Consider the following 17,053-nt stretch of genomic DNA (forward strand, 5'->3'; position numbering starts at 1 on the left):
ATAGATTTTATTCCAGAGGGTGCAGAGATATACATGAGTGCCATGAATTTAATTCCTGCTGAGGAAAGGAGGCAAACACAATGTAGGGATACTTTCACTGAAGGCTGGCCACCCTCCAGAACTTCTAAGTTCCAGCCTGAGAGGGTCCCCGCTTCTCAGCAAAGCCGAGCCTCATCTTTTATGAATGCATTTTTTCCACCGGCCAATTTGAGTGCTGGTGGCATTTGCAGAAGGGAGGTTATTACAGGCACAGAGAGGGAGAGGAATTTGGAGAAGAAGCCAGTTTGCCTCAGACTGATGCAACGCTCTTTTCCAAGCTGGATGGAAAGTTTTCCAGTAAAGGGGAGAAAATCATCAGTTTGCCAGGTCAGTCTGTTTTCTGGGAAAGGCTTTTTTTTTTATATAAAACTTTTAGTGTTTGGTTAGCAACCGAAGGGGCAGGAAAAAAAAAAAAAAGATGCCAGCTAGTTATTTTTGTTGTTTCCTTAAAATAACTGAAATAAAATGATGGGCTTCAGAAAGAGGAGGAAAAAAATCACTGTAATATGGTACAGAAGAGGTCATTTTAATGAATGAATGGGGCAATGTTTTGGTTACTATTGCTAAGGGACGGTCAACCTCTAGTCAATGCACTTAGTCACAAGGCTTGAGATGTCAAAAAGTCTCTCCAAAAAGGCTCACTTCCCTCTGAAGCTTCTCTTAAAAGCTTCTAAATGCAAAGCGCTTCTTTCTTTACAAAGACTCTCTTGTCAGAATGAAGAGAGCTCTGGGGAGCAGGTGCTTATCTGGATAACACCAGGATATGTTATCCTCATTATCAATTACGTTTTTATCGCACCCTTCTTCCAAGATGCTCAGGGCATCAGACATGGCTCTCCTTCATTTCATCCTCACTCCCACCTGGTTTCTTTGCTTGAAGACAGAGCCCATATTTTGCCTACATCAAAACACCAGGTTCAATTCCTGGAGTGACCAGTTAAAAGAGTCTCAAAAGCCACCGTCTCCTAAGGCATCTTGTGCTGGGACAGCTGGACCAATGGCCTGACCTACTAGAAGGCAGTGCGTCCTCAGTTTGTGTTCTCAGGGGGTTACTTATATCAAGGTGGTGTAGAACTGCAATTTGAGGCAGGAGAAAGAGGAAGGGGGATATTAATACACTTAAGAGACAGTCACCAGCAAATGCTCAACAAGGGACAAAGCAGGGAGTCACAAATACTCACTGTCAGCTCCGGTTTGGGCGATGGTCATCAATGACATGGATTTGGTCAATGGTGGAATAACAGGGGTTGTGTAGAAGCTGATGGAGCGTTGCTGTGTCCTTGGGCGTATCTGTGGAGGACAATAACTGCTAAATGAAGTCTCCTGCTGCAATACAGGGGATGGACCACTGGCAAACACTTTGCTCACTGCAGACCCCAGAGGACTCTCATCTGAAATCCATCATAGCCCTGCAGCCTCAAGCCCCCTTGGTTCCTTTCTTCCCTAAAGTTTCTCTTCTTTGCCATGCCCTCCTGTGTGAGCCAAAGCACAGACAACTCCTCCTCCCAGACATGGCTTAAAAATCAGGTGGGTTTAATGATCTCTCGTGTGCCTCAGTTTCCTCCTGCTGCTTGAACTGCTGGCTTGCCCTGAGGAGCATAAGCAATGGGGGGTGCGTGACAAGCCAAGAACTCCATTAGCACCTCTGCATATGCTCACACTATGGAGAAAGGGCTTTTTAAAATCCACCATCCAAGTCACTGCTGGCCTTTTTCAGCCCTTGCTCAAATTAGGAGCATTTAAGCAACATTATGAGCAACCTTCTTAAAGAAAGGTGAACCTTTTTAAAAAAAAAATAATAATAATACTGACTAAAGGTCTGTCCAACGAACTTGCAAGAACTGGTACTGAGCTACTTTTCAAGATTTTGAAATTCCCTTGAAAGAAGGCTATGAAATTAAAATATAATATAATATATTGTAAAAAACAAACAAGGACACCAGTCCTGTCAGTCTCTGATTTTTTTGGGGGGGTGGGGGGGAATGCACAAAAAGAACATCATTAACCTGATGGCCAAAGCCTCTCCTTTCCCCTTGCTCCGATTCCAGTTCCTCCTCTGTAAGAGAGACCAATGACCCTCTCTCATCATTCGCCAGGGGGTTCTGCTGGAGGTCTTTGGCATTCAGCGATGCGGCCGCAAGACTGGAGGGCTTCTTGCCACCATCGGCCTCTCCTGCAAGACCTTCTAAGCTGTAACTAAAAACAAATTAAAGATATTACGCCCATGCAGATTTCCAATGATCCAATACAGAAGCTTGCAGGCTAAAGCATTATTTGGGTGGAAGCTTTCAATTAAAATTAAGCTTTAAACAATTCAGCTGCAAGCTTACTGCTCTCTGCCTTGGTTAATGAGCACAATTTGACATTAGAGCCGCTATCAACAAAGACATTTTTGTACAAGATCCACCTATAACTCCTCTAGTGCAACTGCATGGGAAGCAACGTATATTCAAAACAATGTATGTGTGTTTGTGCATGGCTGAACATGATCACATTCAGTATCGGCATGATAACTGTCTATCACCGAGCTAGGAATTATTGGTCAAGACTTACTGAATTGATCCTATTTCTCAAAGCAAATGCTGATTCCCCCCCCCCCCCAGTTTGAGGCTGGAAGAGAGTAATTCTCCAAGACATGGATGGGACAGTTGCAGAAAAGGGCAACAGAAACTCCATTCAAAAGCCCTCTCTGACCAGCCTATGTGAAAAGTGGCAAGCACCATCCCACACAGGTTCAAAGCATGTCTGTAATGTATTATGCTCCATGAAGTCAGGACTCTTGGGGAAAAAAGCAGGTTCACAATCCCAGGGAACACTTCCAACATGCTTACACCTGGAGGTTCACAGTAGATGTTCTCCAATACTGGGGGGGGGGGGGCAGAGCCTGCTGTCCTCTGCTGTGCATGCATTCATTGCATGTGCAAAGGCCAGCCAGGCAGTGCCAAAATCGGACTCCAGCCAAAACACGCTTTGCAACTTGATATTGTACATGCTATATGCCTTCATAACATGGTTGAGAACTTTAGTTTCTAGAGACCACTTCGAGAGTAATATCCATGTTCATCTGCTGTAGAAAACACAGCAAAGAATCTTAAGGCAACCTAAAACTTTATCAAGTTCAGCATAAGTTTTTGTGGACTACAGTCTATTGGCTTTCACTTCACTGACCCACTGAAGAAACAACTAGATATCTTCAGGATGCTGAATCAAATCTATCATGGTTGACCCTGAAGGCCTCTATGTAATGCCAGAACAGACCACGACTCATTTTTGAACTGGGGGAGGTTTGCAAAGCCCACAAACCCTGTCAGGCCACAGCATTTGGATCCTTGCTTAAAATCTCTAATGCCAAGCAATTTGCACAGCAGACTGCACCATGCCCAAGCCAGCAGACCCACAGCAGACACAAGAGCACAAACATTACACAAGCTGCAAGCCTCTTCTGCTACTGCACATTTATCCATACTCTACCTTCGGCCATTCAAGTCGGCACCCATATCAGTGCACTGGACACCAGAGGGACACCAGCTCAAACTGAGAACATTAAAAGGCAAAGAGACCAAGAGGCCTACCGTTACTGGGTTGTCAGAAAAGCAGGTGCTTACCAAAGGTTCATTTGGGAATGAGGGAGGGCAGATGCAACAGTCAGAACTTATTCTTGCAGAGAAATATCATTTCTTGTAGATTTGCATGTTTATGTCTCGTGAAAAGTGTGGCAGCATGTTCAATGCAAGTATCCTGAAAGTTTCTCAGACATTTCAGCAGGGTTTGGGGGGGGGGGGACAGATCTTAGCGGACTCTGCTTCATAGGAAATTACATCTATATAATGGCGTAAAGGTAGCCTGCAAAGACCCCGTAGTCCTGGGAAGTCAAACTCATTCCATACAGAGGACCAAGGCTAGCATTCATTATGCCTTCTGAGAGCCAGAAGTGACATCATTAAGCAGATGATGGCCAAAAATAAGCACTTTGTTCTCACATAGAAGCTCGTCAGCTGCAAATGACAGGCGAGAAAATGTGCAGAACTCGTTCATATTTTCAATATTTGAGAGAGCCCAATCATCACAGAGCCCAATTATAACAGGGGCCGGAAAAAATGGCTTTGGGGGATACATCGGCCCCCGGGCCTTGTTTGACACCCCTGCCATAGTCACTGGTTCAACTGCTGTGATGTCATGAAATGTCTGAGCATCCCAGTTCCTGGGAAAAGTTTACATTACTAACCATTAGTTCCATTTTCATGAAGGATGCGAAACAGATTGTTTGGATAGGGTTAAAATTTCACATTCCCAGTGACAGGGAGATAGGGGCAGTGTGGTTGGTGGGAAGCTGGGGTCCAAGACGAGGCAACTGGGGACTGGAAAATTAAGTAACATCTTTTAGTCAAAGAAGTATAGGGGAATTGGAAGGACAGGATGCCCAGAACGCAGGCATGGCTCCACTTGATGAGAAGCCACTGAAAGTAACTAATAGAGTTATTAGTGATGGATAAGGCGTCAAGGTAATGAATAAGAGGGACAAGGTGGAAGGAATCATTTAGGGGAAATCTCATTAGGACACCAGCAGCAGGATCTGAAGGCTGCTGGCAAGTGAAGGAACGGACAAGCAAGAATCTCGGGAGGCTAAGGGAGCCAGATCATGGAAGGAATGTGAAGTTCTATTCTGAACTAGCCAGCTATATTCTGTACTAGCCAGCTAGATATGTACAGTGGTGCCTCGCAAGACGAATGCCTCGCGCAATGAAAAACTCGCAAGACGAAAGCATTTTGCGATTTTTTTGGTGACTCGCAAGACGAATTTTTCTATGGCCGTGCTTCGCAAGATGAATTTTTTTTGCATTTTTTTTTGTTTGTTTGCAGTTTGCAGTGATGCCTCACAAGATGAAATTTTCGCAATACGAAACGACTCACGGAACGAATTAATTTCGTCTTGCGAGGCACCACTGTAGGTACGTACTGCAAATACTTGCATGTACTGAAATGTACCAGGTCACGTTATTATGAAATACTGGATTACTGTCCAATATTCTTCTTCTATTTCAATAGTGGGTCTATAAGGACAGATCCCCCCTTTCCCCGTTTCAAGCTTAGAGTTGTAGTTAAAAAAAATGCTCTAACCCAAACACTGCTGTATTTGCAGAAACATTTTTGCAAAAAACCACCACTCAGGCACGAAACACGATATTAATTCAGGCAGGATTAGCCACACTGTGGCTTTTTCATATGGAAACACACACAAAATTTGCCTTAAGTAGTGTTTAAATATACATCAGAGGGAGGAGGGAAAATCCATAGGAGATGCAAACAAACAAAAACCGGTAACAGAAACATCATTTCTGTTTCCCAATCTTCAAAAGGGCTAATTTTTTTTCTTTTTAGTTTTTTTTTTGTTTTTATATATATAATTAATATAATGGTTCCAATTCTCCAATTCATAATTTGGAGGATGGGGAATGAGCCTTTCAAGGGCATGCTCTCTCTCTCTCTCTCTCTCTCTCTCTCTCTCTCTTCCTCCTGCTGCTCTCAAAGGCCACTGGTGAAGCAAACCATGGTTTAAAACATTTTTGCAACCCTGGTTTGGAGGGCAGGCACAAACCATAGTTTGGATGTAACAGCAACCTACTATAAGACAAACCATGGCTTCAAAGACTGGGGAAAAAGTATGATGCTTTTACACGCCCCCCCCCCCCCATGCACTCACTCAATGATCTGTCTCAGACCCAATGATCAAGAATGAGCAGCAAAAGCTCATGAACACCCCTTAAGGTGTCCAGCTTCAAAGATGACTTCCTAGTTTGGTAAACCACAGTTTCTTCTGATGCCTCAACTAGGAAATTATGGTTTGAGTGCTCAATAAACCAGAATTGTGAACCAGGATCAAAGAGGCTAGTATGGAGTACTCAAACCACGGTCTTTTGGTCATTTGTTCCTGATCCAACAAACTGTGGCTTGTTAACAGAGGAACCTGACTTCTGAACCAGGCTATTGATTCCAAGTGCACAAGGAAGGAATACAGCATGAAAACACCAGGCTCATTTCCAATCTTCCAACACACATTTTGGAGGATCAGAATATTATATGTGAACTAACTCATTTAACAACATTATAAATAATTCAGAACACAAATGCAATAAAAAACAAAACATTTCCTGCTCATTTAAAGAAAAAAAGCTTTTTAAAAAAGCTCTGTTTGTCCCAGCTCAAGCAGCAAATCCTATCAGAATCCAGGCCTACAAGAAAAATAACCCAGGATGAGTTTTGTAGAAAACTTGAGCCCTCAAGAGAAAAGGCACCAAGCTGACTGACTGTGTTGGGACAAAGCAGGTATTATGGTCAGGTGTAACCGATTCAAAAGCAGGACATTAGTAGCCATTGAAATGCAACGTGGTTAGTCAGCATTAGCGTGTGCTGTACCTTCTCCTATGGGTGGGAGGCTTCCTTACAACATCCCCCAGCACTCGCATTGAACTGAAAATGAATCATGGACATTTGGTCAGTCGGGGATGACAAGGGAGAGATGTGAGCAAATGAGAAATTCCCAGTCAGAGGTCAGAGGGAGATACCCAGAGAGGAACTACTGAATGAAAAATGCAAATGGAGGAAAGGCAAGTGAACAGCTGGGGAACGCTGTCTGTTAAGGCTTAACTAAGAGCCTCACCACACAACGGTACACAAACCAATGATAAAAAGTTGACTCGGGTCCAATCTATTGAAGTCACACAGGCAGCATCATATCAGACTGGGAGTAATAAGTAATAATAATAAGGAACAATCCTATCAGATTGGGAGTAATAAGTTGTCCATTGAATCGCTCCCCAGTTTTTTGTTCTTAAAAGCAACCACCACAATAACCTGAACCAAGTTAGAGCAACCCGACATGCTGTTCTTCCTGACATGCTATTTTCCCAGGCGCATAGAGGGTGGCTCCAATCATGCACCCCTCGCCCTTTGCAGCCACAGAGTCCAGGAAAAGATTTCCCCACCTGAGTTGCCTGATTGCATAAACCAAGACTGCATTTGTCACCTTAAATACGCAACTAGGAGGCATGGGGGAAGCGTCCTTTGCAACAGAACATAGTCAACCTTGAAACCCACATCAAGATGAAGTACAAGGGACTGCTTTGCACCTGCGACCTCTGTCAACCACTCCTCACCCTGCAGATGGGGATAGACGTGAGTCATGAGAATTGCTCAAACTCTTACCACACCAAACAAACTGGGGGAAGGCTAGAAATCTGCCAGGCTACAATCAGAGGGCAGATTATGGAATGTGGTTTTCTAGCACCAGCTCTGTGTTTTGCTACAGGATATCTGAGAATCTCTGTTTTCATTAGAACTATAAACATTAAGCAAGTTGGTAGCCCTTAAGAGTAATGGAAAACCAGAAGTGGGGACAGTACAGGGCATTTTATTTTAATGTCTGGGACCCCTGGGCTTAGATGCCTAAGGTCAGAAGATAATTTGATTGCTTCTCTTCCTGCTGAAAAGCTTCCTGCTCTATGACCAGGCTGGTCCTATGCCTTTGGGCCAGTCCCTTAAGGAAGCTTATTACCCTAAACATTGCCCTCTACGCCTGTGTCCTCCCCAGTGCTGGGAAGCCACCAAGATTACCCATAACTTTGCAGCCGGTCAAGTGCATTCATTTCAAAACCAGAAACTCACGTTTACACTTGATAGGTACAAATGCTGTTATATCACAAATGGAAAGAGTGGGTTTTGCTATGGGCATATACAAACATGCTCTTTGGATCAACACTGACAAGTGTATCTTTTATTCCTAGGACAGTCTCTACCCTTCCCCATAGTCCAGAACAGGTTGGAAGACCATCCCTACTGCTCAAAGAAGCTCAGAACACTCCTTTCCAAGCCTAAACACAACAGTGGTAAGCTATCACCCAAACATGGAAGGGTTTTTGCCTTCAGATAACTTCCAAAGCTCAGCATGTCGTCACAGATGACAGGGAGGGGCAGAGTGCATGGCACACACAAAATTTAGTTGGCTACCGAGACCGGCCAAAGCATGTGGGCCCTTGTTCTGTTGTCCCATGAATGCTTATAAAAGGATTGGTTTTGTTGCATTGCGAAAGCTCCCACATAGAAACAAAACAGTTTTAGTTACCAACACGTTACACAATATTGCTGCAGATTGAGGGAAACTCCATTTACATTAGACAACCTTACGGGTCAATCCTTTGCGGCTGGCAAGTACTGACTCAGACAATGTGACCCAGACAACTACGTGTTGGTCTCTTATGTTAAAGGTCAAACCTGTAACACGGTTGTATGGAATGATTTAGTGGTATTTGTGTAGAGCAGGGGTGTCCAAAGTTTTTGGCTGGAGGGCCACATCAACTTTTTGACACTGTGTCAGGGGCCGGGGGGGGGGGGAAAGAATTAATTTACATTTAAAATTTGAATAAATTTACATAAGTTTACAGAAATGAATATATTAAAGATGAACTTATATGAATGAATGAAGGTCTTGTGATAGCTCAAGGCCTATAAAAGGCCTTGCACAAAGCAAGGTTAGCCTTTCCTTTGCTGCCGCTGCTGCATCACTGCTAATTGGGTAAGAGGCACTTTTTCAAGTGGGCGCTCCTCTTTTTAGCAGGGGGAGAGTAACTGGCCCACCTCACCCCAGCACTGTCTGTTCTAGTGGCTGTCTGCTGGTATTCCTTTGCATCTTTTTAGATTGTGAGCCCTTTTGGGACAGGAAGCGATTTAGTTATGTGATTTTTCTCTGTAAACCGCTTTGTGAACTTTTAGTTGAAAAGCGGTATATAAATACTGTTGATTGATTGATTGATCACAGACATGAAACAGCAAGCAGTGGAGGGAGCCCACATCCCACAGCTCACACGAGGGGTCAAACAGTCGCCCTCATGCTGAGAGCAGTTGTATTGGACCAGTGTGGGCTCCAGCAAGGCTCCATTGGGCCAGAGGCTCATTGGAGACTGGGGGCTCCCTGAGGGTCGCATTGAGAGGCCTTGAGGGCTACAAGTGGCCCCAGGGCCAGGGTTTGGGCACCCCTGGTGTAGAGTGTCTCTTTTATGAAAGAAGAGATACTGGGATGGGTGCACTGAATGGAACTTCACCTTCCTGTCTAATGTATCACAAGTCAAAATCTACCATAGGTATGAGTTACTGGTTGCACACGTCACTAGAGTCTGCCACACACCTTCTTTGGTTGATCTCAGCCTCACTGCTGGCATTCTTTCCTGGACCCCAACTGTGCCGGCGGAAGGGTGACAACGGTCTCATAGAGTTCCTCAGGACAGAGGAGTGTGCAGGTACTTCCGTGATGCTGTCCAGCTCTTCCTCCAGCTCTCCGGAGATAGCAGGGTCGCCATCTTGACCCTCAGCAGTCAAACTGAAGCCACTGCCATCTAGGCTGTACCGGTCCTTGGGTCTGCTGAGACCCAGAGCCTGAGGGAGGGAAATGTCGCTCCCAAGGGATGAGTTCCTTTCCAGCGATATCGTATCATCTGCTGAGGAGCTAGAACTCGTGCTGTCACCAGCTGACTGTTCCTCTTCGGGCTGCTGCAGAAAAAGAAAAGAACCACCATGGTCATTTAACCGAGTGCACCACCAGAATCAAAACATATCATGGCTCCAGGTCAGTCCAGATCAAAATGATACATGTAGGGATGAGCATCTTGGCTGCCCAGGAGCTCAATGTGGCCCTGCACAGCTCCCCATTCACTGAACACTTGTGTAAACCACCACTATAAACCATTTTGAGTGCCCTCAAGATTGACAAGTATACTGATTAAACCTGACCTATTAAGAAGGTCAGTTGCCTTCTCCAGCATAAGCCAGACTCTGCCTTGGCTCATGCATAGGGAGCCAGGAGCTGAAAAAGGAACAGAAGCAGAAGATTTTCTCCCTATCAGGAAAGAGGAAGTTACAGAGCCCTTTACCTACTGCGGGGCGGGGGATGGCTCCCATGGGAAGAGTCAATGCTCCTAAGAACATAACAAGAGCCTGGCTGGATCAGGTCAAAGATTTAACTATTCCAGCTTCCTGTATTTCACAGTAGTCCACCAGCACACAAGACCACAAGAGACCTGCATCCTGGTGCCCTCCCTTGAATTGTGCCCTGGCTGGTGGAACCCAAAACCCACATAGGAAGTGGGCACTTGGCCAGGAGTAGTTTTTTCTAGCAAGTAATGGGCAGCACAGGGTGCTAGGAAACTTGAGGAAGAAAACCTGGAGACCAGCAGCCTCAAACTCGACGTTTCTCTGCTTTCTAAAGCTTTACTAACATGGGCACTGGCACTGTACCATTTCAAAAGCAGTGAACCTTCACCTTCTCAATTATTTGCTAATCAGGGTTGTATTTATTTTGAAGTATTTATACTGTAGGCTTCCTGTTAATCCAGACAAGGCTGCTATCAACAAACAGAAATCAAAACAAGAAACAAGAAAGACAAAACCAGGAGGAAAAATATGCTTTAGCACATCAATGGCTCAAAAGTTTGGTCTTCACATGTGTGGAAGAAGACCCTGGAGAAGGGGCACATGGACCTTGCTTGGCAAGGGACTGCAGTGCCCGGGGGCAGCCTTGGAGAAAGCTCTCTCCACACTAACTCAGGTCTTTATAGGACATCAAGCATCTTCCCAGACCTTTTGAAATGCGCAGTCACAAGTAAGGGTATCATAAAGAAGCAGGAGTATCAAGTATTCGGACACTGTCTTTAACCATATATAAGCCACGTACTGTATGCTATGCAAGTACAAATCTCGAAGCTGGCATCTGTTTTCCAAGGGCTGCTCATGAAAGTTATAGTTTCACAAGCAAATCATCCCTTCGATGCCTCCGTTTCTTATAAAAAGTCATTTAGTTATGCATTTACTCACATAAATATTTAGGACTTTCCCTGGATTATTTTTGTTACTTCTGAATTTGAAAGTTCTCTCTTTGTATTCAGCAGTTCCCATTTTCTTGACCTTAGCACCAAATCGGACAACTTTTTTAAAAAGATGAGTTGGCAAAACAAGAGCCAAGAAGGATGAGCTCACTGGGGGTGGCTACTTCAGAGGGGGATTTACAAAGCCCCTGACCATTACTTAACAGGTTATGTAAAGAACTCTATCTGTCTGTCCCCTACTTCTACAAGTACAGCCCTGCACAGAGTAGTATGTGTTTGACAGAAATCCCCTTCAACAGTTTAAATATGGAAGCTTGAAGACATACCCCACAAGACAACCACCTCCTCACATCCCCATACGAGGATGGATCATAAGTCAGTCATGAACAACATGTTGAGTTATTTTTGAACCCAGAAAATTCCTATTTTGTCACAATTAAGGAGAAGTGATTTAGGGGCAATAAACTTACTTACGAAGAGTATATTAGATTCATCATCAACTTTGAGATCATAGCCTGTGCAAATCATATTGAACTTGATCCAGAGAACTAGGGCTCTGACATCAACACTACAAATGAGGGAAATCAGAAGCCCCTTCTTTAGTTTCTCTTGCCTACCCAACCCACTTATACTGAAATTGTAAACTCCCTGGGGCAGAGACCCATACAGTTCAATTTCTCTTCAGGCAGAAACAAAAGCACCTCATGAATGAAGGACCAATGATGTTTGCTCTTTGAACTCTGTTTATATCCTTTCATGGGACAAAAGGCTTACCCCTTAGCAGTAATTTGGATTTTAATACAATGTCCCCGATGCAGTTCTAAGTAAGTGCTGCTGTCACTGCCACAGTTTGAAAAACCAAGGGGGGCAAAAGCCACACCAAGACAAATGGGGAATGAGACAAATGACAAGACTAACAAACAATAAACCAAGTGAACAGGAGTTTAAAACAACAAAAATGCAAAACAGGAAAAATAATCATCTTGTCTGCACTTAGTGTGACTGATCCTCAAACTTTTAATGTCTGAAGTGCAGGGTTTGTTCTGGATTAAAATTGAAGGCACTTCTGCACAGATATTTTCCTCCAGCAGTTCTAGAACAAAGGGGAAGCGTCTTCCCTGTAACTGTGGGGTAGCCTGATTAATACTGCCTTCCCAGCACGCTCCACTGCACATCCAGGATGAGACCACACATGGTTTCTGGACAATGGTGATGCTCCTGAGATTCCCAGAGTCTGTTGGCTGTGCCATGGGGCTAAGTCAGGCAGTCCCTTTGCACCCCTCTCTTCTGGATGACGCCAGTGTTAGTTTAGTGACAGGGAGAGGAGAACGGATCTTTGCTGCAGGTCACCAGCCTGCCCCGGCAGAGAGCACTGGATGCCTCCGACATGATGGCTTGGTCGCTGCCAGGCATACTTGAGCCTATTAGTGCCGCCTGGCACACAACGCAGGCATCCCTGGCAGTGATTATGTGGTCCAAGTTGCCTTGAAAACACTTTGGGGAATGTGCTCTCATCTGGCTTCAATACCCTGCTCTAAATACCAGAGTGAGAAACACTTTCCTTTTAATTCTTTGGTGCGCCGTTACACAGGCGCATGTACAAAACTTTTCCTTATTATTATTATTATTTTTTTTTAGACAAGACGACAGAACAGAGCATTGTTGTGACGAGGCCAACTACTGAGAGAACTATTTGTGGTGAAAACCTGAACTGCATTAGCGATTTGTTTTGAGAAGCCAAAGCCAGAACTCAGTAGACGAAAAGCATCTTCGTGCTTCACCCTTTCCTCAGCCACTCCCTGACTGCATACAAGGCTGGAAGAGTTGGGTGTCATACCTAAGGCCCTCTCCCTTTCTTTCCTTGCTTTACATCTGCCACCATTAATCTGGTGGCCGGAACCCCTGTGGCTCCATGAAGGCTGAAACACCACTGAGTGCGGACTACGAGCCACTAAGGCAGTGGTTTTCAACCTTTTTCATCTCATGGCACATTGATAAGGTGCTAAAATGGTCAAGGCACACCAAGAGCTTTTTGACAATTGACAAGGCACACCATGCTGCTCGTGGGGAGCTCATACCCCCATTGGCCCTACTAATAAATGACCCTCCCCCAAACTCCTGCGGCACACCTAGAGACCATTCGAGGCACACCAATGTGCCACGGCACAGTGGTTGAAAATAGCTGCACTAAGGGGTAGGGGTCTACAGCAGCAGACCAGGACTGGGTCCTGGAGACCCAGACTGAATCTGGGTCTCCAGATTCGAATCCATATTTGGCAATATGGCTCACCGGACAACCGTAGCCCAGGCACTCTCGCTCAGACTAGCCTCCCTCATCTGGGCTGTTGTGGGGATAAAGTGAAGGGGGTCGTATGCCCCATCCCAAGCTCCTCAGAGGAAGTACAGGATAAAAATGAAACAAGCACTAAATACAAGGGATCTGCTTGTCTGGCAGCATCTAGACAGGACCGTTCTCACAAGTTGTGCCATGATCCTGAAAAGCAATGAGGCCTTAACACAGTAAGGTTGCAATCCTAACCAACTTTCCAGCAGCGAGCTAAGGGCAATGCAGCTCCAAGGTAAAGGAACAAACACTCCCTTACCTTGAGGAAGCCTCCACGACTGCCACCCAACTGCAGGATGCAGCACATACCCCATTGGCACAGCTATGTCAGTGCTAGAAAGCTGGTTAGGATTTGGCCCAAAGGGCACTGGACAAGAATGATTCAGGGCCAGGATTAACAGAGAAGGCTGTAGGAAATTGAATCAGACAGAATGATTCACTCAGACACGAAGGTTGTGCTGCAATGTCCAAATCAATGTGAAATCACAGAGGACAGATCCATCGATGGCTACAAATCATGACAATCAACTGGAAGTCCAGGTTCAGAAGCAGTGTACCTCTAAATACCAGGTACGATGTGGACAAGGCAGGAGAGGGCTTTATGCCCTGCGGGTGGTCCTCCTGAAAGCATCTGGTTGGCCACTGTGGGAAAGCAAGATGCTGGACAAGGTGGAAGCAATGAAACTGCAGCACTGCAGTATGAGAACTTCTGACATGTTGTCCAGCTGCCCCAACACTACACGGACATTTCTCCCACCCCCACCTCCACATAGGTCAAGGCGGCTGCATTTGCCCTCAGTGATGATGCTATGCAGTTACATCGGACTGGCTACACAGCACTGTGACATCATCATGTTCACCATGTGATCTCTTACTGGCTGAGATCACACAGTGAGAGAGGAAAAAAGTGGTAAAACAAGAGAAGGGAGACAGAATGGCTGCCAACAGACATGAAAAATGACTCACAAGTGTCATTTCATTTCTCAAACTGTGGGTCAGGACTCACTAGCTGGGTCGCAAGCCAATTTTAGGTGGGTCCTCATTCATTTCAATGAATTTTATTTTATTTTATAAGTGCATTTTAATTTTAATAGACTTGGTGCTACCACGGTATGTGACTGCATTTGGGGAAAATGTTACAGAGCTTTACTTTTAACACTTTTAAAGTATATGCTTTTGACAAGGATAGTCAATGGGGCTTACTCCAATGAGTAAGTGTGGATAAGACTGCAACTTTTGGGATGTTTGGGGACAGATCAGCAACTGGTTGGGAGGGTTAGGAGGGTGGTTCTTTATTTTAAATAAATTTTTAAACTTTACAGCAAGTTTTTAATTCACTTGATTGATTTGATTTTGTCTAATCTGTGTTAAAAATATTCCTGCTTGATGATGCCACTTCAGGCCATGACATCACTTCTAGGGGTCCCGACAGAGTGTCATTCTAAAAAGTGGGTCCCGGAACAATAAAGTTTGAGAACTACAGTACTAAACAAAAATACACCTGTCCCCCACCTCACAACGCTTTTTTGTCACAAACACTTTCACAGCAAAAAACTCAGAGCCCCAAAAGTAACTTGCAACGGATATGGATTATATTTTGCAGTGTATACAAGAAATCCCAGCTACCAAATGCTTTCCTTGATTGTCAAAGAGAAAACTAACTCAATACGCAGAAGTGTTCTCCTTAGAAAAGACCACACGCCTATACCCTTGGAAGGAAAGTTCAAGCATGACAAGGATTGCAGACTTACCTTCCCAAAGTCTATCTCATCCATCCCATCACCTGGCAGAGGAAAAAGGTCGGATTCGCTCCCCGATTCCCTTTTAAAGATGTCTCGTGAGGAAGTGCAATCACTGCTTAGGTCATCCTCCAGATAATTATTCTTTTCTGAGGGAAAAGTAAAAAAAAATGTGATACAACATCTGCTGATATCAAACTGATATCCAGCCTTTTAAAAACTGGGGTAACACCAGCGACAGAAGACAGAGAGGCAAGCTCCTTAATCTGCAATGGAGAAAGGGACAATAATACCAACCTACCTTACAGGGCTGTTGTACAGACTACAGCAAAACATTTTATCATGCACTGTTTCGCACAGGAAAAAAAAATGCAAACCAGAAAGTATCACAATTAGGACTGTTACCAAAGGGGGAAAAAAAAAACTAGCCGATTTCTCACAAGAACCACAGCCAAATAAGAAATCAATTAAATCTGCATATCAAAAAAGGCAATTGCTCTAAACATTTTATTTTTTTATTGCATTATTCTTTATTATTTTTGTAACTATTGCATTTTACATTTTGTTCCCATTTTGGCATTTTACTGGTTCCCCCCCCTCCATGCTGTATCCTATCTTGAACACTCCCATTCATGTGGAAGGAGGGACAGGTGGAATGTAAATCATTTCAGTATCAATATCAGAACCTTTATTGGCATAATAAATTTACATGCAGAACACAACGTATGTTCTACAGTTAACAAGCCTGATCTGCCCCTATCATATCTTAAAATCAGATAAATCAAATTTCAACAGTTGGGAACCACCATAAAGGCGTGTGTCTTTATTTTCAGCTTTGGATACTTGGCCACCACTCTGATAACCCATAAAAATCATTTAAAGAAAGAAAAACACGCCTTTTTTTAGTGATGCACATGGGTCATAGCCAGCTACCTCTCAGGAAGGGCATTGCCTTTTCTCTCTTATGCCCAGGAATGTTCATGGGTGGCATGAAAGTTAACTGATTATTTTTAAGATGGCTGCTACTTGATTAATCAGGAGCATCTTTAACGACGGTTTTCAAGTCGATTCATTCATTCTGACAGTTGAGCCAGTGGCTTCCTGGCTCACCCCTGTAGCTATTACACTTGAGCCAGTTCACTATCACCACCGCTGCCAAAAGCCATCTCTTGTGGTCAAGAAATCCTGCTTAGCAGCAAGGGGGTCCAGCCTGGAAACACCCGTGTTCTACAGTGCTTGCCATGCCGCAGAGGGGAGCATTCTTATTGCATCAGGTGCGGTCTCCTTCCTCGCACCTTCTCCGCTTTCAGCCCAACCTGGAAAGTCTGAATTTATTTTCCATCACAGAGGGGAAAGGGAAGGAGGAGGCAGCAGGGTGGGCTGGAAAGGGGAGGGGGGGAGAGAAAAAGAAGTTGAAACAATTTGCAAGCCAGCATTCCCATCCATCCAGCTGGCAGCTTAACAGAGCATGTCTACATTCCAGACTGAAAAACAAACCAACTCCGCGAAAACGGTCAGACGGAAAACTGGAAGGGAAGTTTCAGACTGGCCATCAGGCAGACCCCTCGCCCAGGGAACTTAGTCAGCACACATGCCGAAAGGTGCAACAAGGTCGGCAAAAGGGCAAGAGGGGCTGGACAAAGAAGCAGGGCCATTGGCTTTCCTCTTGAACCTTCTCCTCTCGCAAAAAGCATTTTACAAACCAGATCCTGGTATTAAATAGACTAAAAATTTAAACAAAAAAACAGAACATATCCAAACACCAACTCTAATTATTTTAAATGAATTTTTAAAATGATCGTACCGGGTAAAATTATAGAGGATTCTATCTGAGACCTCCAGTGGCTCCTGATACTTTAGACATCCTTCCCCCCCCCTTCAACCCTTAACCTCCTACAAGTATGAGCACACACATTACTCTCTTTTACACATCCACGCATGCACAGTTCAGACACTGCAACAACCCATGGTTTGGCACACAGGTCTCCAAACCCCGGTCCGGGGGCCAGATGCGGCCCACGGCCAGCCTCTATCCGGCCCATGGCCAGCTTCTGATCCCA

The 17,053-nt window shown here is 44.6% G+C and overlaps 1 protein-coding gene across 5 annotated transcripts in view; it reads right to left on the bottom strand.

Annotated features, from left to right (window-relative positions):
- AKAP13 (A-kinase anchoring protein 13) overlaps positions 1-17,053 on the bottom strand; it is a 219,914-nt gene that overhangs the window by 51,530 nt on the left and 151,331 nt on the right. For 3 of the 5 annotated variants that reach the window (XM_066636598.1, XM_066636595.1, XM_066636594.1), the window contains exons 11-16: positions 15,006-15,142; positions 9,218-9,579; positions 6,454-6,507; positions 3,511-3,573; positions 2,046-2,235; positions 1,221-1,329 (exon numbers count right to left, since the gene is read on the bottom strand). In XM_066636598.1, coding sequence (XP_066492695.1) covers positions 1,221-1,329; positions 2,046-2,235; positions 3,511-3,573; positions 6,454-6,507; positions 9,218-9,579; positions 15,006-15,142 — 915 coding nt within the window. The remainder of the gene's footprint in view (positions 1-1,220; positions 1,330-2,045; positions 2,236-3,510; positions 3,574-6,453; positions 6,508-9,217; positions 9,580-15,005; positions 15,143-17,053) is intronic. The other 2 variants (XM_066636597.1, XM_066636599.1) reach the window with 1 other exon arrangement.

This window comes from Tiliqua scincoides, chromosome 8, assembly GCF_035046505.1.
Source record: "Tiliqua scincoides isolate rTilSci1 chromosome 8, rTilSci1.hap2, whole genome shotgun sequence".
NCBI lineage: Eukaryota > Metazoa > Chordata > Lepidosauria > Squamata > Scincidae > Tiliqua > Tiliqua scincoides.